General features: G+C 45.3%; 2 protein-coding genes across 3 annotated transcripts in view; one reads left to right on the top strand and one right to left on the bottom strand.

The window, feature by feature from the left end:
• LOC142304316 (ras-related protein Rab-3D-like) overlaps positions 1-7,018 on the bottom strand; it is a 65,122-nt gene extending 58,104 nt beyond the window's left edge. The window contains exon 1 of the mRNA XM_075346582.1: positions 6,902-7,018. The gene's annotated coding sequence lies outside the window, so the exon portion shown is untranslated. The remainder of the gene's footprint in view (positions 1-6,901) is intronic.
• A 172-nt stretch (positions 7,019-7,190) lies between these two features.
• PLPPR2 (phospholipid phosphatase related 2) overlaps positions 7,191-26,739 on the top strand; it is a 37,257-nt gene continuing 17,708 nt past the window's right edge. For both annotated transcript variants that reach the window (XM_075346579.1, XM_075346580.1), the window contains exons 1-5: positions 7,191-7,537; positions 13,357-13,442; positions 19,958-20,146; positions 23,680-23,803; positions 26,411-26,661. In XM_075346579.1, the coding sequence (XP_075202694.1) occupies positions 7,528-7,537; positions 13,357-13,442; positions 19,958-20,146; positions 23,680-23,803; positions 26,411-26,661 (660 nt within the window). In that variant the 5' untranslated portion in view covers positions 7,191-7,527. The remainder of the gene's footprint in view (positions 7,538-13,356; positions 13,443-19,957; positions 20,147-23,679; positions 23,804-26,410; positions 26,662-26,739) is intronic.

Below are 26,739 nucleotides of genomic sequence, written 5' to 3'. Positions count from 1 at the left end.
TGCCCCCATAATAACAGCTATATCCACAGTGCCCCCATAATAACAGCTATATCCACAGTGCCCCCATAATAACAGTGACATCCACAGTGCCCCCATAATAACAGCTATATCCACAGTGCCCCCATAATAACAGTGATATCCACAGTGCCCCCATAATAACAGCGATATCCACAGTGCCCCCATAATAACAGTGATATCCACAGTGCCCCCATAATAACAGCGATATCCACAGTGCCCCTATAATAACAGCAATAGCCACAGTGCCCCCATAATAACAGCAATAGCCACAGTGCCCCCATAATAACAGCTATATCCACAGTGCCCCCATAATAACAGCGATATCCACAGTGCCCCTATAATAACAGCGACATCCACAGTGCCCCATAATAACAGCGATATCCACAGTGCCCCTATAATAACAGCAATAGCCACAGTGCCCCTATAATAACAGCAATAGCCACAGTGCCCCCATAATAACAGCAATAGCCACAGTGCCCCCATAATAACAGCTATATCCACAGTGCCCCCATAATAACAGCGATATGCACAGTGCCCCATAATAACAGTGATATCCACAGTGCCCCCATAATAACAGTGATATCCACAGTGCCCCATAATAAGAGCAATATCCACAGTGCCCCCATAATAACAGTGATATCCACAGTGCCCCATAATAACAGCGATATCCACAGTGCCCCTATAATAACAGTGACATCCACAGTGCCCCATAATAACAGCGATATCCACAGTGCCCCTATAATAACAGCAATAGCCACAGTGCCCCTATAATAACAGCAATAGCCACAGTGCCCCCATAATAACAGCAATAGCCACAGTGCCCCCATAATAACAGCAATAGCCACAGTGCCCCCATAATAACAGCTATATCCACAGTGCCCCATAATAACAGTGATATCCACAGTGCCCCCATAATAACAGTGATATCCACAGTGCCCCATAATAAGAGCAATATCCACAGTGCCCCCATAATAACAGTGATATCCACAGTGCCCCATAATAACAGTGATATCCACAGTGCCCCCATAATAACAGCGATATCCACAGTGCCTCCATAATAACAGCGATATCCACAGTGCCCCCATAATAACAGCTATATCCACAGTGCCCCCATAATAACAGCTATATCCACAGTGCCCCCATAATAACAGCTATATCCACAGTGCCCCCATAATAACAGCGATATCCACAGTGCCCCCCATAATAACAGCGATATCCACAGTGCCCCCCATAATAACAGCAATAGCCACAGTGCCCCCATAATAACAGCGATATACACAGTGCCCCCATAATAACAGCTATATCCACAGTGCCCCCATAATAACAGCTATATCCACAGTGCCCCCATAATAACAGCGATATCCACAGTGCCCCCCATAATAACAGCAATAGCCACAGTGCCCCCATAATAACAGCGATATACACAGTGCCCCCATAATAACAGCAATAGCCACAGTGCCCCCATAATAACAGCTATATCCACAGTGCCCCCATAATAACAGCGATATCCACAGTGCCCCCATAATAACAGCTATATCCACAGTGCCCCCATAATAACAGCTATATCCACAGTGCCCCTATAATAACAGTGATATCCACAGTGCCCCCATAATAACAGTGATATCCACAGTGCCCCCATAACAACAGCAATATCCACAGTGCCCCCATAATAACAGCTATATCCACAGTGCCCCCATAATAACAGCAATATCCACAGTGCCCCCATAATAACAGCTATATCCACAGTGCCCCCATAATAACAGCTATATCCACAGTGCCCCCATAATAACAGTGACATCCACAGTGCCCCCATAATAACAGCTATATCCACAGTGCCCCCATAATAACAGTGATATCCACAGTGCCCCCATAATAACAGCGATATCCACAGTGCCCCCATAATAACAGTGATATCCACAGTGCCCCCATAATAACAGCGATATCCACAGTGCCCCTATAATAACAGCAATAGCCACAGTGCCCCCATAATAACAGCAATAGCCACAGTGCCCCCATAATAACAGCTATATCCACAGTGCCCCCATAATAACAGTGACATCCACAGTGCCCCCATAATAACAGCTATATCCACAGTGCCCCCATAATAACAGCGATATGCACAGTGCCCCCATAATAACAGTGATATCCACAGTGCCCCCATAATAACAGTGATATCCACAGTGCCCCATAATAAGAGCAATATCCACAGTGCCCCCATAATAACAGTGATATCCACAGTGCCCCATAATAACAGCGATATCCACAGTGCCTCCATAATAACAGCGATATCCACAGTGCCCCCATAATAACAGCTATATCCACAGTGCCCCGATAATAACAGCTATATCCACAGTGCCCCCATAATAACAGCTATATCCACAGTGCCCCCATAATAACAGCTATATCCACAGTGCCCCCATAATAACAGCGATATCCACAGTGCCCCCCATAATAACAGCAATAGCCACAGTGCCCCCATAATAACAGCGATATACACAGTGCCCCCATAATAACAGCTATATCCACAGTGCCCCCATAATAACAGCTATATCCACAGTGCCCCCATAATAACAGCGATATCCACAGTGCCCCCCATAATAACAGCAATAGCCACAGTGCCCCCATAATAACAGCGATATACACAGTGCCCCCATAATAACAGCAATAGCCACAGTGCCCCCATAATAACAGCTATATCCACAGTGCCCCCATAATAACAGCGATATCCACAGTGCCCCCATAATAACAGCTATATCCACAGTGCCCCCATAATAACAGCTATATCCACAGTGCCCCTATAATAACAGTGATATCCACAGTGCCCCCATAATAACAGTGATATCCACAGTGCCCCCATAACAACAGCAATATCCACAGTGCCCCCATAATAACAGCAATATCCACAGTGCCCCCATAATAACAGCTATATCCACAGTGCCCCCATAATAACAGCGATATCCACAGTGCCCCCATAATAACAGTGACATCCACAGTGCCGCCATAATAACAATGATATCCACAGTGCCTCCATAATAACAGCAATATCCACAGTGCCCCCATAATAACAGCGATATCCACAGTGCCACCATAATAACAGCTATATCCACAGTGCCCCCATAATAACAGCTATATCCACAGTGCCCCCATAATAACAGTGATATCCACAGTGCCCCCATAATAACAGTGATATCCACAGTGCCCCCATAATAACAGCAATATCCACAGTGCCCCCATAATAACAGTGATATCCACAGTGCCCCCATAATAACAGTGATATCCACAGTGCCCCCATAATAACAGTGATATCCACAGTGCCCCCATAATAACAGTGATATCCACAGTGCCCCCATAATAACAGCAATATCCACAGTGCCCCCATAATAACAGAGATATCCACAGTGCCCCCATAATAACAGTGATATCCACAGTGCCCCTATAATAACAGCGATATCCACAGTGCCCCCATAATAACAGCTATATCCACAGTGCCCCCATAATAACAGTGATATCCACAGTGCCCCCATAATAACAGCTATATCCACAGTGCCCCCATAATAACAGTGATATCCACAGTGCCCCCATAATAACAGTGATATCCACAGTGCCCCCATAATAACAGTGATATCCACAGTGCCCCCATAATAACAGCTATATCCACAGTGCCCCCATAATAACAGTGATATCCACAGTGCCCCCATAATAACAGTGATATCCACAGTGCCCCCATAATAACAGCGATATCCACAGTGCCCCCATAATAACAGCGATATCCACAGTTCCCCCATAATAACAGTAATATCCACAGTGCCCCCATAATAACAGTGATATCCACAGTGCCCCTATAATAACAGCGATATCCACAGTGCCCCCATAATAACAGCTATATCCACAGTGCCCCCATAATAACAGTGATATCCACAGTGCCCCCATAATAACAGCTATATCCACAGTGCCCCCATAATAACAGTGATATCCACAGTGCCCCCATAATAACAGTGATATCCACAGTGCCCCCATAATAACAGCGATATCCACAGTGCCCCCATAATAACAGTGATATCCACAGTGCCCCCATAATAACAGCTATATCCACAGTGCCCCCATAATAACAGCGATATCCACAGTTCCCCCATAATAACAGCGATATCCACAGTGCCCACATAATAACAGCGATATCCACAGTTCCCCCATAATAACAGCGATATCCACAGTGCCCACATAATAACAGCGATATCCACAGTGCCCCCATAATAACAGTGATATCCACAGTGCCCCCATAATAACAGTGATATCCACAGTGCCCCCATAATAAGTGATATCCACAGTGCCACCATAATAACAGTGATATCCACAGTGCCCCCATAATAACAGTGATATCCACAGTGCCCCCATAATAACAGTGATATCCACAGTGCCCCCATAATAACAGCGATATCCACAGTGCCCACATAATAACAGCGATATCCACAGTGCCCCCATAATAACAACGATATCCACAGTGCCCCAATTTTAGAAACCTCACGGATTAAAGTCTCAGGTGCTGCGGTCAGTCCTGGTTGTGGCTTCTAAGTGGTCTCTAAAGGGAATCTCCCAGAATTTGGCAGGTCCATTAAATAGTGGGTCCAGATGGTGCCGGACAGACCCTATTTGGTTATACAGTGTGTCCACCCATATCTTGTCCACCGCCATTAACTTGAGAATGGTGGCAGCTCTAGGCATAGAAGTGGTGTCTAGGTATAGTAAAGTAGCCATGCGCTACGCAATGAAACCACCTATAGCGCCACCTGGTGGAAAACAACGGAGTTAGCATTTTTATCTTGAAAACAGAACGAGATAGAGAAAAAAAGTGAATTCAAAAGTTGCAGGGCATCATCAATTCAATACGGATCGACACCTTGCATACAGAAATGCTATGATATGAAACCCATGACCCTCCCAAATCATTGAATGCTGGTCACGCATATGGCGCTCATGTAACTTTGATGCTCAAAGTGGCCCCCGTCAGCTGCAATGCACATCTGGCCTCTGCACAGCATACTGTATCTTGCTGCACGCTGTGCAATATGGTAGGTGACACGTTTGCACAAGCATCTGTGATACGTGGTCGTAGGTCCTGCAATGTTGGTGGAGGGGTCGCATACACCTGCTGTGTGATGTGACCTCACAGAAAGAAGTTCAATGGGGTCAGGTCAGGTGAGCGTGGAGGCCACTCCACACAGCCACCATACCCAATGACTTGTAGGAAGGTCTCCATGAGGTATCGCTTCACGTCCGCAGCCTTGTGAGTTTTACACGTTCTAATCATAGCATTTCTGTATGCAAGGTGTGGATTCGTATTGAATTGATGATGTCCTACAACTTTGTAATTCACTTTTTTCTCTATCTCGTTCCGTTTTTGAGATAAAAATGCTAACTCCTTTGTTTTCCACCAGGTGGCGCTGTAGGTGGTTTCATTGCGTAGCGCATGGCTACTTTACTATACCTAGACACCACTTCTATGCCTATAGCTGCCGCCGTTCTCATGTTAATGGCGGTGGACAGGATATGGGTGGACACACTGAATTTGGGTCTATTGAAGTTAGTGCCACCGTTCAGGCTTGGTCTGGCCCACAGGACAACCGGAGAATCCACTGGTGGGCCCTGACTCCCCAGTCTGACACTAGCACCCTATATCTTGGTTTATAAAAGGGTTTTCCAGCTTTAATATAGCTCAACAATGTTTTATTTGTGGGTCCCTGGAATGAGGTGCACACGTGCAGCAGCTCCTTTACATTGCTAGGTGGGGGGATCTCTGAGGTCAGACCCCAGTAATCCACCAATCAGGCATTATCTGCCTCCCCTATAGAGGAGACTTCCCATATATAACAGTATCTGTGGCGCCCCTGAGCTGGTCAGGCACCACTGAGTACTGCACCCATGCTGGGACAGTGCTTCCAGGTGATTCCAAAGGCCAGAATGAGGTGTGTACGCACAGACACATAGTGACCAGGTCTCCCACACCATTAGATGGGACCCTTGGGCAGCCCCTGGGAGGGGTCTGCCTTCAATTCTAATCAAGGGGTGCAGTGGAGGGGCTGGGAACTAATCTGCAGAGGCCATCAGGAAAGAGGTGGAACAAGCCAGTCTGGGAGCAGTGAGAGCAGTTGCTGAAGGACGCACGTGCACACACGGCTAGTCAGACCCTGCATGTGTAGTAGCTGTTAGCAGGGGAGAACGGTGACCAGACAGCCAGAAAGACACCTGAAGAGAGGCAGCCGAGTACGGGGACTGCTGGAAACTAGGCACGCACAGGGAACAGGTCCCTAGAGTAGACATCCATTTAGTGGTCTGCTAAACCTGCCGGTGAGGGGACTAGAGGTACCTCACCAACAATACAGAGTTCGAACCTCAGCAGCAACAGGGGACCCATAAGGAGACAGAGCCAGAAGCCATCTCACATGGTCCACGCTGCCGGAAAACGGGCCAAAAGGGGACGAAAAGGCAGAAGCGACTTCCCTGGATGAACCCCACGGTACTTTAAGTCAGGGGTTATCCAAAACAAAGAAGTGCTAGGAAGGCGAGTTAATGGTTACCCCCAGTTCGGCCTGAAGGAGTTCCTGGTTCCACCTGGTGTATCTCAGCATGGCCCGAGTTCCTCACGAAACAGCAAAAAGTGAGTACAAATCAGTTGCAAGACATTTTGGACTGAGACTGAGTTATTCTGGAACCTGTTGTTCTATGCACCCGAGCCCCTGGGACCAGCCTCACTCACGGGAGGCCACACCATCTAACTGCAGACTCCATCAGCCCCAGACGCTCGTCAAAGCTGCAGTGGCGGTCACCCATATCCCTGACCGCAAACCGTGAGTGGCGGCACGACTCAGATGTAAATAACCTGACATACCTGTTGCCAGAGATCCCAAAGAGAAGACCCTGCGGCGTCCCTGGAGGTGGAGTGGTGTCCCCGGGGCGACCGCTGCAGGTGGACGACTCATATCCTACAATCCAGACCTAACACTGTAATCATACTACAGGACACGCTCAGATGATTCCCATATAAAGCACGCAGTTCCTCAGATTTCCTGTAGGGGGCGATGTCCTAGTGTCAGGGCTCAGGTATGGAGAGGTGGGTGTTATGATCACACAACATATGCCGTCAGCCTACTAATAAGCCCCCCGCAGCTGTACTCCCCTCCTCCTCCCTCCCTCCATCACACTCTTCTTTTCCCTCATCCCTCCATTGTCCGTCCTTATCCTCCTCTCCCCGATCTCAGCCCGCGTCCTCCCTCTTTTTTTCTCTTATTCGTTGGTGTTTTTACTGTCAGTGATTCTTATTATATATATTTTTTTTTTGCCATTTCCATATTGTTTTCCCCTCATACATCCATCACATCCGGCCTCCCCGATTACTGATCCCAATATTGTCATCTCCCTCCTTCTGTTTTCCATCGCTTTCTCCAAACCCTTCTCCTTGAAGACAGTGATCGGGAGCCGAGACCCCGGAGCGTGGGGAGGGGGAATATCTGCACCATGCCAGCAGGTCTGTGCTACAACGGGGGCTGCAGGGGACATCCATTACTGGGGATTGTCATCATATTATGTGAAGACTTCATAAATGTCACATCATCATATCACTGATTACAGGCAGCCGAAAACCTCCAACATGGCACATACCAGATCCTCATCCCACTACACCAACCCAAATCCTGATCCTCTTATTACCCCTGTAACCTCTTATTACAGTATCCCGGCTCCTGATCCTCTTATTACCCTGTAACCTCCTATTACAGTAACCCGACTCCTGATCCTCTTATTACCCCTGTAACCTCTTATTACAGTAACCCGGCTCCTGACCCTCTTATTACCCCTGTATCCTCTTATTACAGTAACCCGGCTCCTGATCCTCTTATTACCCCTGTAACCTCTTATTACAGTAACCCGGCTCCTGATCCTCTTATTACCCCTGTAACCTCTTATTATAGTAACCCGGCTCCTGATCCTCTTATTACCCCTGTAACCTCTTATTACAGTAACCCGGCTCCTGACCCTCTTATTACCCCTGTAACCTCTTATTACAGTAACCCGGCTCCTGATCCTCTTATTACCCCTGTAACCTCTTATTACAGTAACCCGGCTCCTGACCCTCTTATTACCCCTGTAACCTCTTATTATAGTAACCCGGCTCCTGACCCTCTTATTACCCCTGTATCCTCTTATTACAGTAACCCGGCTCCTGATCCTCTTATTACCCCTGTAACCTCTTATTACAGTAACCCGGCTCCTAATCCTCTTATTACCCCTGTAACCTTTTATTACAGTAACCCGGCTCCTGACCCTCTTATTACCCCTGTAACCTCTTATTACAGTAACGCGGCTCCTGATCCTCTTATTACCCCTGTAACCTCTTATTACAGTAACCCGGCTCCTGACCCTCTTATTACCCCTGTAACCTCTTATTACAGTAACCCGGCTCCTGATCCTCTTATTACCCCTGTAACCTCTTATTACAGTAACCCGGCTCCTAATCCTCTTATTACCCTGTAACCTCTTATTACAGTAACCCGGCTCCTAATCCTCTTATTACCCCTGTAACCTCTTATTATAGTAACCCGGCTCCTGATCCTCTTATTACCCCTGTAACCTCTTATTACAGTAACCCGGCTCCTGATCCTCTTATTACCCCTGTAACCTCTTATTACAGTAACCCGGCTCCTGATCCTCTTATTACCCCTGTAACCTCTTATTACAGTAACCCGGCTCCTGATCCTCTTATTACCCTGTATCCTCTTATTACAGTAACCCGGCTCCTGATCCTCTTATTACCCTGTATCCTCTAATTACAGTAACCCGGCTCCTGATCCCCTTATTACCCCTGTAACCTCTTATTACAGTAACCCGGCTCCTGATCCTCTATTACAGTAACTCGGCTCCTGACCCTCTTATTACCCCTGTAACCTCTTATTACAGTAACCCGGCTCCTGACCCTCTTATTACCCCTGTAACCTCTTATTACAGTAACCCGGCTCCTGATCCTCTTATTACCCCTGTAACCTCTTATTACAGTAACCCGGCTCCTGATCCTCCTATTACCCCTGTATCCTCTTATTACAGTAACCCGGCTCCTGATCCTCCTATTACCCCTGTAACCTCTATTACAGTAACCCGACCCCTGATCCTCTTATTACCCCTGTAACCTCTTATTACAGTAACCCGGATCCTGTTCCTCTTATTACCCTGTAACCTCTTATTACAGTAACACGGCTCCTGATCCTCTTATTACCCCTGAAACCTCTTATTACAGTAACCCGGCTCCTGATCCTCTTATTACCCCTGTAACCTCTTATTAGAGTAACCCGGCTCCTGATCCTCTTATTACCCCTGTAACCTCTATTACAGTAACCCGACCCCTGATCCTCTTATTACCCCTGTAACCCCTTATTACAGTAACCCGGCTCCTGATCCTCTTATTACCCCTGTATCCTCTATTACAGTAACCCGGCTCCTGATCCTCTTATTACCCCTGTAACCTCTTATTACAGTAACCCAGCTCCTGATCCTCTTATTACCCTGTAACCTCTTATTACAGTAACCCGCCTCCTGATCCTCTTATTACCCCTGTAACCTCTTATTACAGTAACCCGACCCCTGATCCTCTTATTACCCCTGTAACCCCTTATTACAGTAACCCGGCTCCTGATCCTCTTATTACCCCTGTATCCTCTATTACAGTAACCCGGCTCCTGATCCTCTTATTACCCCTGTAACCTCTTATTACAGTAACCCAGCTCCTGATCCTCTTATTACCCTGTAACCTCTTATTACAGTAACCCGCCTCCTGATCCTCTTATTACCCCTGTAACCTCTTATTACAGTAACCCGACCCCTGATCCTCTTATTACCCCTGTAACCTCTTATTACAGTAACCCGGATCCTGTTCCTCTTATTACCCTGTAACCTCTTATTACAGTAACCCGGCTCCTGATCCTCTTATTACCCCTGAAACCTCTTATTACAGTAACCCGGCTCCTGATCCTCTTATTACCCCTGTAACCTCTTATTACAGTAACCCGGCTCCTGATCCTCTTATTACCCTGTATCCTCTTATTACAGTAACCCGGCTCCTGATCCCCTTATTACCCCTGTAACCTCTTATTACAGTAACCGGCTCCTGATCCTCTTATTACCCCTGTAACCTCTTATTACAGTAACCCGGCTCCTGATCCTCTTATTACCCCTGTAACCACTTATTACAGTAACCCGGCTCCTGATCCTCTTATTACCCCTGTATCCTCTTATTACAGTAACCCGGCTCCTGATCCTCTTATTACCCCTGTATCCTCTTATTACAGTAACCCGGCTCCTGATCCTCTTAATACCCCTGTAACCTCTTATTACAGTAACCCGGCTCCTGATCCTCTTATTACCCCTGTAATTTCTTATTACAGTAACCCGGCTCCTGATCCTCTTATTACCCCTGTATCCTCTTATTACAGTAACCCGGCTCCTGATCCTCTTATTACCCCTGTAACCTCTTATTACAGTAACCCAGCTCCTGATCCTCTTATTACGCCTGTAACCTCTTATTATAGTAACCCAGCTCCTGATCCTCTTATTACTCCTGTAACCTCTTATTACAGTAACCCGGCTCCTGATCCTCTTATTACCCCTGTAACCACTTATTACAGTAACCCGGCTCCTGATCCTCTTATTACCCCTGTATCCTCTTATTACAGTAACCCGGCTCCTGATCCTCTTATTACCCCTGTATCCTCTTATTACAGTAACCCGGCTCCTGATCCTCTTAATACCCCTGTAACCTCTTATTACAGTAACCCGGCTCCTGATCCTCTTATTACCCCTGTAACCTCTTATTACAGTAACCCAGCTCCTGATCCTCTTATTACGCCTGTAACCTCTTATTATAGTAACCCAGCTCCTGATCCTCTTATTACTCCTGTAACCTCTTATTACAGTAACCCGGCTCCTGATCCTCTTATTACCCCTGTAACCACTTATTACAGTAACCCGGCTCCTGATCCTCTTATTACCCCTGTATCCTCTTATTACAGTAACCCGGCTCCTGATCCTCTTATTACCCCTGTATCCTCTTATTACAGTAACCCGGCTCCTGATCCTCTTAATACCCCTGTAACCTCTTATTACAGTAACCCGGCTCCTGATCCTCTTATTACCCCTGTAATTTCTTATTACAGTAACCCGGCACCTGATCCTCTTATTACCCCTGTAACCTCTTATTACAGTAACCCGGCCCCTGATCCTCTTATTACCCTGTAATTTCTTATTACAGTAACCCGGCTCCTGATCCTCTTATTACCCCTGTAACCTCTTATTACAGTAACCCGGCTCCTGATCCTCTTATTACCCTGTAACCTCTTATTACAGTAACCTGGCTCCTGATCCTCTTATTACCCCTGTAACCTCCTATTACAGTAACCCGGCTCCTGATCCTCTTATTACCCCTATAACCTCTTATTATAATAACCCGGCCCCTGATCCTCTTATTACCCTGTAATTTCTTATTACAGTAACCCGGCTCCTGATCCTCTTATTACCCCTGTAACCTCTTATTACAGTAACCCGGCTCCTGATCCTCTTATTACCCTGTAACCTCTTATTACAGTAACCCGGCTCCTGATCCTCTTATTACCCCTGTAATTTCTTATTACAGTAACCCGGCTCCTGATCCTCTTATTACCCCTGTAACCTCTTATTACAGTAACCCGGCTCCTGATCCTCTTATTACCCCTGTATCCTCTTATTACAGTAACCCGGCTCCTGATCCTCTTATTCCCCCTGTAACTTCTTATTACAGTAACCCGGCTCCTGATCCTCTTATTACCCCTGTATCCTCTTATTACAGTAACCCGGCTCCTAATCCTCTTATTACCCCTGTATCCTCTTATTACAGTAACCCGGCTCCTGATCCTCTTATTACCCCTGTAACCTCTTATTGCAGTAACCCGGCTCCTGATCCTCTTATTACCCCTGTAACCTCTTATTACAGTAACCCGGCTCCTGATCCTCTTATTACCCCTGTAACCTCTTATTACAGTAACCCGGCTCCTGATCCTCTTATTACCCCTGTAACCTCTTATTACAGTAACCCGGCTCCTGATCCTCTTATTACCCCTGTAACCTCTTATTACAGTAACCCGGCTCCTGATCTTCTTATTACCCCTGTAACCTCTTATTACAGTAACCCGGCTCCTGATCCTCTTATTACGCTGTAACCTGTCACTGACAGCTTGACCTTGGTACTGTAACAGTGCATAGCCCTATGTCTGTTTTGAGGGTCTCCTTATTAATTATATCAACCATTTTTGTAATAATTTTATTGCCCAAGTACAATTTTTTTTTCCATTCGTTTTTTCTTTCAGTATTCTCACTTGTGTTTGTACCTTTAGCTTTTTTATTTTAAATGTATAAATTATATCTGGATTTCTTGGTCCCAGTGGCCCATGGAACTGTTCAGGGATTAGGGTCACATCTATATGGTATTACTCAAGGGAGTATAATAAAGGATGACACTGCGTGACGTCACAACCCTGATGATAACGTGCCATTGTTTCACTTCTACAAATACAGGGTGGTCCAAAAGTAGGTGGACAGTATGTGTAATAGGGTTATCAAACATGGTGGAAAGTGAAAGTGACTCAGTTGCCCTTAGCAACCAATCAGATTCCACTTTTCATTCTTCACAGACTCTTTGGAAAATGAAAGGTGGAATCTGATTGGTATTTTTAAATATCATTTTATATACAAATCAAAATAAATGTTATTATTTTCTGTCCACCTACTTTTGGACCACCCTGTATATATGTACGTTTTGCTATTGTAGAAAGTGCAAAGTGCCTTTAAGCATTGGAGGCATAGGGAGCAAGTAACAGTGTATCTCGTCCCTGCGAGGACCGAGGCTTCAGACTAGTCAGTGTTAATGGGAATCTGTCCGCAGGAGTTCAGTCTCCGATCTATTAATATGTGCAGGTTGCTCTTTAAATGAAACGTCCAGCAGGATATTTACTTTCCTCTTTTGACAGAAGTCACACAGCAGAGAGGCAGTCAGTGAAGCAGCAGGTGGGGAATAGAGCTGGAGTGACAGAGGCTTCAGATCTACAAATAGATCTTCAGCCTCATTTGCATATCAATTTAAAAGCTGATTTCTCAGTAACGGAGGAACGAACCGACCATTCCAAGGTATTGCTGGACTTGTCTTTGAAAGATCTACATGCTCATATAAATAGTTTGGGGGTGAAATCCTATTGGCAGATCCCTTTAAGAATAATATGGCCTCAGTCTCATTTCAGTAACCTGCTGCTTATTCTTTCTGTTTGTCTGCAGGTTGTTCTGGAGCTGCGCACATGGTGGCCAATGAGCCAGAGATTAAGAGCAGCGTCTCCTTCATACCATGCTTCTTATTTGTAGAGGTAATTCCTCCCCGGTCAGGATCGATTCATGGTTATGTTGTATGTTGTGTGTGGAAGGTGCCAATACTTTTATTCTTTCCCTTCTGACTATTCGGTGAGAGTTGAGGTTTGTGGCATGACGTTAAGACTCTTTACTCACTCTTTGTGACTGTCAGTGACATGTTATATTAGAATTGGCGCTATTCAATAATTCAGTAGGATTAGAGAACCTTAACATGATTCACTGGAGATATATGAAATTGTAGAAATCGGAGAAATGTAAGAAGAGAAGATGCGAGTGGAGAATATAAACTTGGTATCCAGTTTTGGGCTCCACATTTTAAAAAGGATATTGGGAATTTAGAGTTCATTGAAAGGTGGCAACTAGATTATAACACAGGATGGAGGAACTTTACTACATTACACGGGATGGAGGGCCTCTCCTACATTACACGGGATGGAGGGCCTCTCCTACATTACACGGGATGGAGGCCTCTCCTACATTACTCAGGGTGAAGGGCCTCTCCTACATTACACGGGATGGAGGCCTCTCCTACATTACACGGGATGGAGGCATCTCCTACATTACTCAGGGTGAAGGGCCTCTCCTACATTACACGGGATGGAGGCCTCTTCTACATTACACGGGATGGAGGGCCTCTCCTACATTACACTGGATAGAGGGCCTCTCCTACATTACACGGGATGGAGGCCTCTCCTACATTACTCAAGGTGAAGGGCCTCTCCTACATTACACGGGATGGAGGCCTCTCCTACATTACACTGGATAGACGGCCTCTCCTACATTACACGGGATGGAGGCCTCTCCTACATTACTCAGGGTGAAGGGCCTCTCCTACATTACACAGGATGGAGGGCCTCTCCTACGTTACACGGGATGGAGGGCCTCTCCTACATTACACGGGATGGAGGGCCTCTCCTACGTTACACGGGATGGAGGGCCTCTCCCACATTACTCGGGATGGAGGGCCTGTCCTACGTTACACGGGATGGAGGGCCTGTCCTACGTTACACGGGATGGAGGGCCTCTCCTACGTTACACGGGATGGAGGGCCTCTCCTACATTACACGGGATGGAGGGCCTCTCCTATATTACACGGGATGGAGGGCCTCTCCTACGTTACACGGGATGGAGGGCCTCTCCTACGTTACATGGGATGGAGACCTCTCCTATATTACACAGGATGAAGGGCCTCTCCTACATTACACGGGATGGAGGGCCTCTCCTACATTACACGGGATGGAGGGCCTCTCCTACATTACACGGGATAGAGGACCTCTCCTACATTACATGGGGTAGACGGCCTTTCCTACATTACACGGGATGGAGGGCCTCTCCTAAATTACACGGGATAGGGGCCTCTCCTACATTACACGGGATGGAGGGCCTCTCCTACATTACACGGGATAGAGGACCTCTCCTACATTACATGGGGTAGACGGCCTTTCCTACATTACACGGGATGAAGGGCCTCTCCTAAATTACACGGGATAGAGGGCCTCTCCTACATTACACGGGATGGAGGGCCTCTCCTACATTACACGGGATGTAGGGCCTCTCCTACATTTTACAGGATGGAGGGCCTCTCCTACATTACACTAAAATAGATAGATAATATATAATAGTTATAAATAATTAATTAATAATAGTTAAAAATTTAATGCTATGGTGAAGAATCAACAACAAGTGGACACAATTGTGAAGTTGAACGAAATTTATTGCTTATTTAAAATTTTTGTAAAACATAAATAACTGAAAATTGTGGCGTGCAATATTATTCATCCCCTTTAAGTTAATACTTTGTAGCGCCCCCTTTTGCTGTGATTACAGCTGCAGTCTCTTGGGGTATGTCTCTATCAGTTTTGTACATCGAGAGACTGAAATTCTCGCCCATTCTTCCTTTGTAAACAGCTGGAGCTGAGTGAGGTTGGATGGAGGCGTTTGTGAACAGCAGTTTTCAGCTCTTTCCACAGATTCTTGATTGGGTTCAGGTCTGGACTGTGACTTGGCCATTCTAACACCTGGCTACGTTTATTTGTGAACCATTCCATTGTAATTTGCAAGACAAATCTCCGTCCCAGTCTCAGGTCTTTTGCAGAAAGGAATAACTCCGGCACACTGTATGTTTCCCAAAGAGAAAAAGATGGACACAAGAAAGTTGATTTCAAATCCTTTTCTTTTATTCAATGTGAAAAAGTGAAGAAGTGCTGTACAAAACAAAAGGTCCGCCAGGAACAACGTTTCGGCCAAGAGGAAGGCCTTCCTCAGGTCGGACAGACTAGAATGGACAGGAATCACTGGAGATCAGCAAGCAGAATGTATATATGTGCTTAACACCTGCACAAAGAGTATGCGTAATCACGAACAGCGTATGAGTTGTGACATGAAGGAACTGCACTTGTAGGGAAGTGGTAGTGTCACCACACAGTACTATTAGTCAGGGAAGGTTCAAATGATATCCGCACATATGGTTTGAACACGAGTCCCTGTGTGTTATAGTAGGAGGCCGCACACGGAAAGGTAGGTTGTCTAGAGGCTGTAGAAATGAGACCTCCAGTGACGTAAAAGATCTAGCACGATATGGCACTGTATATAGTACACGGGTCGTGGTTCATAGAGAGGCCGGGGGATCCTGAGAGGTGATTTACCAGAACTCAGAGCCAGAAGGGGGCATTCTAGTCTGTCCGACCTGAGGAAGGCCTCTTGGCCGAAACGTTGTTCCTGGCGGACCTTTTGTTTTGTACAGCACTTCTTCACTTTTTCACATTGAATAAAAGAAAAGGATTTGAAATCAACTTTCTTGTGTCCATCTTTTTCTCTTTGGGAAACATACAGTGTGCCGGAGTTATTCCTTTGTGTATTGACGCTTTTTCTCCTGAGCACCTGGGCAAGGTGATGTGAGGTCTTTCTCTCTTTTTTCAGGTCTTTTGCAGACTCCAACAGGTTTTCTTCAAGAATGGTCCTGTATTTGGCTCCATCCATCTTCCCATCAATTTTAACCATCTTCCCTGTCCCTGCTATAGAAAATCAGGCCTAAACCATAATGCTGATACCACCATGTTTGACAGTGGGGATGGTGTGTTCAGGGTGATGAGCTGTGTTGCTTTTACGCCAAACATATCGTTTGGCATTGTTCCCAAAAAGTTCGAATTTGGTTTCATCTGACCAGAGCACTTTCTTCCACATGTTTGGTGTCTCTCAGGTGGCTTGTGGCAAACTTTAAACAACACTTTTCATGGATATCTTTGAGCAATGGCTTTCTCCTTGCCACTCTTCCATAAAGGCCAGATTTGTGCAGTGTACGACTGATTACTGTCCTATGGACAGACTCTCCCACCTCAGCTGTAGATCTCTGCAGATCATCCAGAGTGATCATGGGCCTCTTGGCTGCATCTCTGATCAGTCTTCTCCTTGTATGAGATGAAAGTTTGGATGGACGGCCGGGTCTTGGTAGATTTGTAGTGGTATGATACTCCTTCCATTTCAATATCCATTTACACAGTGCTCCTTGGGATGTTTAAAGTTTTGGAAATCTTTTTGTAACCAAATACGGCTTTAAACTTTTCCACAACAGTATCGCGGACCTGCCTGTTGTGTTCCTTGGTCTTCATGATGCTCTCTGTGTTTTAAACAGAACAGTGAGACTATCACAGAGCAGGGGCATTTATACGGAGACTTGATTACACACAGGGGCTTATATTTATCATCATCAGTCACTTAGGACAACATTGGATCATTCAGAGATTCTCAATGACCTTCTGGAGTGAGTTTGCTGCACTGAAAGTAAAGGGGATGAATAATATTGCACGCCCCAATTTTCAGCTTTTTATTTTTTACAAAAATTTAAAATAAGCAATAAATATCGTTCACCTTCACAATTGTGTCCACTTGTTGTTGATTCTTCACCAGAACATTAACATTTTTATCTTTATGTTTGAAGCCTGAAATCTGGGAAAAGGTTGAAAAATTCAAGGGGGCCGAATACTTTCACTAGGCACTGTATATTACACAGGATGGAGGGGCTCTGTATGGAGGGCCTCTCCTACATTACAAGGGATGGAGGGACTCTCTCACATTAGATGGGATGGAGGGCCTCTTCTACAGTGCAAAAGTTGAGCTGGTTTAGCAAAAAAAAAAAATATGACCTCAGAGGAGACTTCATTTATATGTATAAGTACATGTGGGGTCAATACAAGGGGCTGGCACATGAATGATTCCTTCCAGAAACCAGGGGATATTTATACAGTCATATGAAAAAGTTTGGGCACCCCTATTAATGTTAACCTTTTTTCCTTATAATAATTTGGGGTTTTGCAACAGCAATTTCAGTTTCATATATCTAATAACTGATGGACTGAGTAATATTTCTGGATTGAAATGAGGTTTATTGTACTAACAGAAAATGTGCAATCCGTATTTAAACAAAATTTGACCGGTGCAAAAGTATGGACACCCTTATGAATTTCTTGTTTTGAACACTCCTAACTACTTATTACTGACTTACTAAAGCACTAAATTAGTTTTGTAACTTCATTGAGCTTTGAACTTCAGAGGCAGGTGTATCCAATCATGAGAAAAGGTATTTAAGGTGGCCACTTGCAAGTTGTTCTCCTATTTGAATCTCCCATGAAGAGTGGCATCATGGGCTCCTCAAAACAACTCTCAAATGATCTGAAAACAAAGATTACTCAACATAGTTGTTCAGGGGAAGGTACAAAAAGATGTCTCAGAGATTTAAACTGTCAGTTTCCACTGTGAGGAACATAGTAAGGAAATGGAAGAACACAGGTACAGTTCTTGTTAAGCCCAGAAGTGGCAGGCCAAGAAAAATATCAGAAAGGCAGAGAAGAAGAATGGTGAGAACAGTCAAGGACAATCCACAGGTCACTTCCAAAGACCTGCAGCATCATCTTGCTGCAGATGGTGTCAATGTGCATCAGTCAACAATACAGCGCACGTTGCACAAGGAGAAGCTGTATGGGAGAGTGATTCGAAAGAAGCCGCTTCTGCAAGCATGCCACAAACAGTCGCCTGAGGTATGCAAAAGCACATTTGGACAAGCCAGTTACATTTTGGAAGAAGGTCCTGTGGACTGATGAAACAAAGATTGAGTTGCTTGGTCATACAAAAAGGCGTTATGCATGGAGGCAAAAAAACACGGCATTCCAAGAAAAGCACTTGCCACCCACAGTAATATTTGGTGGAGGTTCCATCATGCTTTGGGGCTGTGTGGCCAATGCCGGCACTGGGAATCTTGTTAAAGTTGAGGGTCGCATGGATTCAACTCAGTATCAGCAGATTCTTGACAATAATGTGCAAGAACCAGTGACGAAGTTGAAGTTACGCAGGGGATGGATATTTCAGCAAGACAATGATCCAAAACACCGCTCCAAATCTACTCAGGCATTCATGCAGAGGAACAATTACAATGTTCTGGAATGGCCATCCCAGTCCCCAGACCTAAATATCATTGAAAATCTGTGGGATGATGTGAAGCGGCTGTCCATGCTCGGCGACCATCAAACTTACCTGAACTGGAATTGTTTTGTAAACAGGAATGGTCAAATATACCTTCATCCAGGATCCAGGAACTCATTAAAAGCTACAGGAAGCGACTAGAGGCTGTGATTTTTGCAAAAGGAGGATCTACAAAATATTAATGCCACTTTTATGTTGAGGTGCCCATACTTTTGCACCGGTCAAATTTAGTTTAGATGCGGATTGCACATTTTCTGTTAGTACAATAAACCTCATTTCAATCCAGAAATATTACTCAGTCCATCAGTTATTAGATATATGAAACTGAAATAGCAAAAACCCAAATTGTTATAATGAAAAAAGGTTAACATTAGTAGGGGTGCCAAAACTTTTTCATATGACTGTATGTGGAGAAAATGTTGTAACAGCAGCTAAACAGGAAAGGGTTCTTTACAGTTAGAGCAGTCACTGTGGAATGCCAGCCACAAGAGTTGGTAATACACTATATCAGCATTTATAGTCATTATTGAAGCTTTTCTCATAACAAATGGCGTTGAGAATGTAAAACTGGTCCAGGAAGGCTGAAAGTGATGGACCTGTGTGTTTTTTGCAACCCACGTAGCTATGAGAGGGTGAGACATGAAGCGATGAAAGTGGGGCACGTGTGACATGATGTGGCGGGATTGTGAAGGACTTGACATGGTGATGGGTGTGGAAGACGTGACAAAATGTGAGGGCAGTGATGACGGCTTCACCGGGTTCCTCACATCTCTCGCTTTGTCCTTCTTTTGTGTCTCTTGCTATCCCTTTGTACTTTCTTGTCTTCCTCCTTATTTGTAGCCTTCTGTGCTCTACTTCAAACCCATTATTTTGCAGATCCTACGACCAATCGGCGTACATCCGTCTTTTTCCTTTCTTCTCTTCCTTGTCTCTTGCTCCTTCATTCTTTCTCTCTAACCCTTCCTTCCCTCTCGGTTCATCTTTCTTGTCCTTTATCCTCATCCTTCGCTCGTCTGACAAGATGCTCTATTTCCAGCTCGTCCTGATGGCCGGCACGGTTATCCTTTCCTACCACTTTGAGTACACGGACACCTTCCCTGTCCATTCCCAGGGATTCTTCTGCTATGACAGTACTTTATCGAAACCTTATCCGGGTCCTGAAAGTGCCAGCCGGGTTCCTCCGCGGATCCTGTACCCGCTGATCACGGTGCTGCCAGTCCTCACGGTAGGTATATTTTCTTTAGGTGTATACAATGAGACTGTGGATATTCCGGGGAGATTATCTATCTGTGGTTGTCACATAACGGTAATCTGACATAACGGCGTACGACAGGGCGACAGCAGGGATCAGAGTGCTGACTTGGTTATTGCGCGTGTGCTCGGGGGCCCGAGGCTTCTCAAGACCATTTCTTTCTTGTACATTCCTTACACATGAAGAAACCAAATATTTCCACTTAATGTAGTGAAGACAGCAATTCTCAAAAGTTATATAATAACCACCAGAAGGTCATCACAAATGAATGAACATTGCAGATCGAGTAGGTCGCCATTATTCCAGGTAAGATAATATCCAATGTAGGTCATGAGGATAAAAGATAAAGAATAAAAAAAATTTTTAATAGATTTTCCGACCAATGTCTCCAAATTACAATATCTATTGTATTGTTGGCCGTGAAACGTTCACCGTGCACCAACAAAAAACAATGATTTTCATTGCTTGGAAATAGAGAAATGATTATCTCTTCTATTGTTCGACTACAATGTCCTGCCTTGTAGTATCCTAGTAGGGATATGAATAGGGATAGTTTTTCACCACAATGTCCTCCCTTGTAGTATCCTACCATAGTAGTGATATGATTAGTGTTTCACTACAATGTCCTGCCTTGTAGTATCCTAGTTGTGATATGATTAGTGTTTCACTACAATGTCCTCCCTTGTAGTATCCTAGTTGTGATATGATTAGTGTTTCACTACAATGTCCTGCCTTGTAGTATCCTAGTTGTGATATGAATAGTGTTTCACCACAATGTCCTCCCTTGTAGTATCCTAGTTGTCATATGAATAGTATTTCACTACAATGTCCTCCCTTGTAGTATCCTAGTAGTGATATGATTAGTGTTTCACTACAATGTCCTCCCTTGTAGTATCCTAGTAGTGATATGATTAGTGTTTCATTTCAATGTCCTGCCTTGTAGTATCCTAGTTGTGATATGATTAGTGTTTCACCACAATGTCCTGCCTTGTAGTATCCTAGTTGTGATATGAATAGTGTTTCACTACAATGTCCTGCCTTGTAGTATCCTAGGTGTGATATCAATAGTGTTTCACTACAATGTCCTCCCTTGTAGTATCCTAGGTGTGATATGAATAGTGTTTCACTACAATGTCCTGCCTTGTAGTATCCTAGGTGTGATATGAATAGTGTTTCACTACAATGTCCTCCCTTGTAGTATCCTAGTTGTGATATGAATAGTGTTTCACTACAATGTCCTGCCTTGTAGTATCCTAGTTGTGATATGAATAGTGTTTCACTACAATGTCCTGCCTTGTAGTATCCTAGGTGTGATATGAATAGTGTTTCACTACAATGTCCTCCCTTGTAGTATCCTAGGTGTGATATGAATAGTGTTTCACTACAATGTCCTCCCTTGTAGTATCCTAGTTGTGATATGAATAGTGTTTCACTACAATGTCCTGCCTTGTAGTATCCTAGTTGTGATATGAATAGTGTTTCACTACAATGTCCTGCCTTGTAGTATCCTAGGTGTGATATGAATAGTGTTTCACTACAATGTCCTGCCTTGTAGTATCCTAGGTGTGATATGAATAGTGTTTCACTATGTCCTGCCTTCTAGTATCCTAGTTGTGATAGTAATAGTAAAAGTAATAGTAATCCTCCAGAATATCCTGTTTTGGATTCCTAGATTCAATATAAATGTTTCTCCATAATATTCTGTTTTCTAGAAACCCGGTCACAATAGTGTTTCTAGAATATCCTGTTTCCTGGAATCCTTTCCGCAATATGAATAGTATTAGTATTGTTTTGGTCTTTAGGTTTTTGATGATGTGTTCATGATTCTCTTGATTGTCTCTAGTTATCTTGTTATTCTTCCATTCCACATTTCTGAGCATTTTCTAAAAGTCTGGGGTTCCTGAATGATCATAGGGTACGCGGTACAGGTGAGGAAGATCTACAGGATTTAAGATCACACATGCCCGGGGGAACCCCTTTCAATAGTCTTAGAGGACGCGGCAGAAAACCTCAGCCTTTGCGATCCTAAGAGAATCGAATAGATTTGGTGAAGAATCTACTTTGTTTTATTTTTCACAATGTTCTTGTCTAAAGTTCTCGTCAGCCCCAAAGTTTAAAGGTGACAATCAGTTTTCAATCCAGCTTTTTCATTTGTACTTACATTTGTAGGAAGGTACGGACGCCAGGTCGTTGGGGCTCCGCACCCCTATTCCAGAAAGAGTCTGTGCGTTGGGATCACTTCGGGCACAATGTGTGACACTAAAGGCCACTTTACACACAGAGATAAATCTTTGGCAGCTCTGTGGTTGCAGTGAAATTGTGGACAATCAGTGTCAGATTTGTTGCTGTGTACAAATGGAAGAATATGTCCATGATTTCACTGCAACCACAGATCTGCCAAAGATTTATCTCTGCGTGTAAAGTGGCCTTTAGGGGTACTTTACACTTTGTGACATCGCTAGCATCGGCTAGCGATGTCGAGCGCGATAGCACCCGCCCCCGTCGTACATACGATATCTGGTGATCGCTGCCGTAGCGAACATTATCGCTACGGCAGCTTCACACGCACATACCTGTTCAGCGACGTCGCTGTGACCGCCGAACAATCCCTCCTCCAAGGGGGAGGTGCGTCCGGCGTCACCACGACGGCACTAAGCGGCCGGCCAATAGAAGCAGAGGGGCAGAGATGAGCGGGACGTAACATCCCGCCCACCTCCTTCCTTCCGCATTGACGGTGGAGGCAGGTAAGGAGATGTTTGTCGTTCCTGCTGTTTCATACACAGCGATGTGTGCTGCCACAGGAACGAGGAACAACATCGTACCTGCAGCTGGAGCGACATTGTGAAAATGAATGACGTGACAGAGATCAGCGATTTTTGACTGTTTTTCGCTCGTTCATCGTCGCTCCTAGGATTTAGCTGTACCTGTGCCTAATTTCCCCCACCGTTATCACCGCTGTCCGATTCTGGGGCCTGATGGCTCTCTAGCTGCTTGCCTCTCTAAGCCCGTTAGGGTGAGCAGTAGGATCTGTACCTTACGAGTATACCTCCGGGTTCCCTGTCAGGCCCTCAATCCATGCCAGATATTAAGTCCACGAACTCTCATGGAGAACTGACTCCTCACCAGGCACATCCTCTAACCAATCCACTGGCCATCTGTCACTCCACCCCTCCTGACTCTGAACCTCCTCCATATCAAGAAGTGTCCAAAAATATCTCACCTCAACTCCACTCAACACCCAAGCATTCAGACAACTGGTACTCTGAACCAGTCTATTAGCCAAGATTAGGGATGGTCGCACTTATATTTCGCTCAGCCATTTTCTAAAATGCAGTGGAAATCCTTAGTAGAAGTATTGAGGTTCTCCTAGCAGCAAAATTAATGGACAGGCTCCACATTTATGGCCTTTGTTTGGCATGTGATGTTTTACAAGATTAAATGGATATAGTGTCCAGTTATCTGGCCATGATATGTGGCACTAATGTTGAGTTGTCTTCTGATTACAGATCCTCCTGGGAGAAGTGTCCACCGTTCTTATCAATCCACGATGGAGTAACAGGGAGAAGATCATTTCTTGTGGAGATTGTTGCTTCTTCAATCCTCTTCTGCGACGCATTGTCAGGATCTTGGGTGAGTTTTCCGTCTCGATGACCTGACATGGCTCGAAGTTGCTAGGCCCAGTAAGACAACTGTCACCAAGGTGGATTAAGTATTAAGGCCGCTTTACACGCGATATCGGTACCGATATCGCTAGCGTGAGTACACGCCCCCATCGGTTGTGCGTCACGGGAAAATCGCTGCCCGTGGTGCACAACATCGCTCAGACCCGTCACACTACTTACCTGCCCGGCGACGTCGCTGTGACCGGCGAACCGCCTCCTTTCTAAGGGGGCGGTTCGTTCGGCGTCACAGCGACGTCACTAAGCGGCCGCCCAATAGAAGCGAATGGGCGGAGATGAGTGGGACGAACATGCCGCCCACCTCCTTCCTTCCTCATTGCGGGTTGGATGCAGGTAAGGAGAGGTTCCTCGTTCCTGCGGTGCCACACGTAGCGATGTGTGCTGCCGCAGGATTGAGGAACTACATCACTAGCTGCAGCAGCAATGATAATCGAGATTAGGGGGGATGTCACAGATTAGCGATTTTGCACGTTTCTGCAACGATTCAAAATCGCTAATACGTGTCACACGCAACGATATCGCTAACGCGGCCGGATGTGCGTCACAAATTCCGTGACCCCAACGAGATTGCTTTAGCGATGTCGTAGCGTGTAAAGCGGCCTTAAGTTACAAAATACAAGTGGGTACATCTTTATCTTACCACCTACCCAATTATATTCCAGGGGAACCTATAGGTCTACCCAACTGAAAATAATGGCAGTCAGTCCAGATTGAAAAAAAAGGCAAGACGTTTGTTTACCCTGACTTTATCGGACAAGTAAATCCAGTCATGCATATGAAATATTTGACATCCTTATCTCCCGATTCTCCCGTCCAAACGAGTGCTTGTCTCCACCATGTTCATGTGTTTTCAATGGGGAGAGAGAAGAAAGCTGCTGCCAGACACCTCTGTCAGTGACTTTTTTCCCCTGGACAAAAAAACCCCAAAACGATCAGGTGTTGAACTTCTAACTTCCAAATCTTTTTTCCAACTACCAGGGGAGAGTTAGGAAACCCCTATATACACAGAAGAAGGTCAGATGATCCCACCGAAATCAGCGGGTTCAGATAACTTTACCCTAATGGGTATGGAGACATAAATTGTCTCCTGGAGGGAGAAGTGTACAGATACCAATACACATTAGACTAGGCTTAGTCATCAGTGTAATACATATGGAGGCCTCCTGACCACTGGTGGACACAGACAAAAGGGCCCCTGTGCAAGAACAATATCCGGTCCCTTTGCAGCCCAAGAGTTCATCAAAATGCTCAATTCCACCTGCTCTGGAGGTAGATATGCCACCCCTTACCACTTGGGCCCCTGTGCGGCTCCACAGGCTGCACCAATGATATGTCCACCCCTAGTGCCAACTGTTCCCTGACAGAAGATGTCAGGGGAGATAAGGATCCAGCATGTCTGATTTCAGATGATGGCCAGTCCTTTTGCTTTCAGCCACCACCAGAGGAATCTGGAGGACACAGTGGAATCTATGTCTCATAGTGAACATTGGAGCATTCTGCATAGTCCAGTCCAGAACGACGGTCAAAGCTATCTTTTGTGTATGAGTGTTACTTATAGCTGTTGGGCCTTAGTGCAAAATCTGTAATAGTGTCATCCGATGTTTGGCTCTGCACGCACTTTGGTGGTACGGCAGCGTCGAATTCTGTTCACACTACAGAGTCTGACAAGCAACCTGATATTTCAGAGTTGTTCAGCCAGAGCCGGGCGTCGGCTGATTCAGGTTCACTGGTGTCCAGCCCTGCAGGAGTTAATTCCTGCAGACTGGCGAGCAGGAACTAGGAGTTCAGGTTGCTAATTGCCACGTGCAGCTGTCTCCTTCCTATTTAAGGTACTGGTTTCTTCCAGCTTAGCTCCAGCGATTCTGGTCTTAGTGGTGGTCCAGTTCATGGTGATCTGTAGTTGTGATTTTGAGTGGTGTGGAAGTTTCCCTGTTGTGTGTTTACATCTTTCCCTTATTCCCCTGCACACGTATTGTTTCTCCTTTGTGTTTGAGTGCAGAGTGTACAAGTTTTCGTTCTCCCTTGTCAGTGTCGTTTCTGTGGGGTTTTCTTTTATTACTGTGTTTCCGGCCCGCCCCAAGGGTGGGAGAGAGGGGGAGTAAGATCAGGGCTTGGACAGGAGTCAGGGTCATGCTGGGGACTCAGACCTGGCTACCATCAAGCCTACCTATGACATAAGGGACAGCACAGGGTCTCAAATCTGAGGGCCAGCCTCGGAGCCCCTCTTCTGTCATTTCATACCCCGTGACAAATAGGGCCGAACTACCATGTGTCATTTATAAAACCAGTGTCTGATTATGTGACATTAGGGCTTCTTAACCAGGGTCTGATGGCTCCTGTTACCTCTGCACCCAACCTTTTGTAGACCTGTTAGTCTCATTGACACTCAGACTTTACATTTTTGCATTAACATCAGCTATAATAAAGCCACCATGGTTGCTACAGAGAAGGGCGCAGGGTCTTGATATCGCTATCTAGGCCCTTTAGTTACTAATTCCAACAAATTTGTTCAAAAAAATTCATAAAAAAAGTTTGATTAATTTTTTTTATATCTTAGGGCTTTTTTCATTTGGTCTGTTTTGCACCGTGATCTTTGCTGGAGCTGTGCAGACAGTCACCGGTAACCAGGCCCCTCACTTCTTGTCGGTCTGCCGTCCCAATTACACCGCCCTGGGATGTAAGTCTCACATGCAGTACATATCCACACCCTACGCTTGTGACGGGGATCCAGATCTCATCATCGAGGCTCGGAAAGCCTTCCCCTCCAAACCGGCAGCACTTGGAGCGTATGCCGCAGTTTACACTACGGTCAGTTAAATTTGGTTTTCGTTACTTTACTTTTTCAAATGTCTTCCATTTTTGGTCATAAATTTCCCCCATTATCAT

This window comes from Anomaloglossus baeobatrachus, chromosome 4 (assembly GCF_048569485.1).
Source record: "Anomaloglossus baeobatrachus isolate aAnoBae1 chromosome 4, aAnoBae1.hap1, whole genome shotgun sequence".
NCBI lineage: Eukaryota > Metazoa > Chordata > Amphibia > Anura > Aromobatidae > Anomaloglossus > Anomaloglossus baeobatrachus.
The sequence above is the reverse complement of the archived record's forward strand: the minus strand, read 5'-3'. Positions and strand labels throughout refer to the sequence as shown.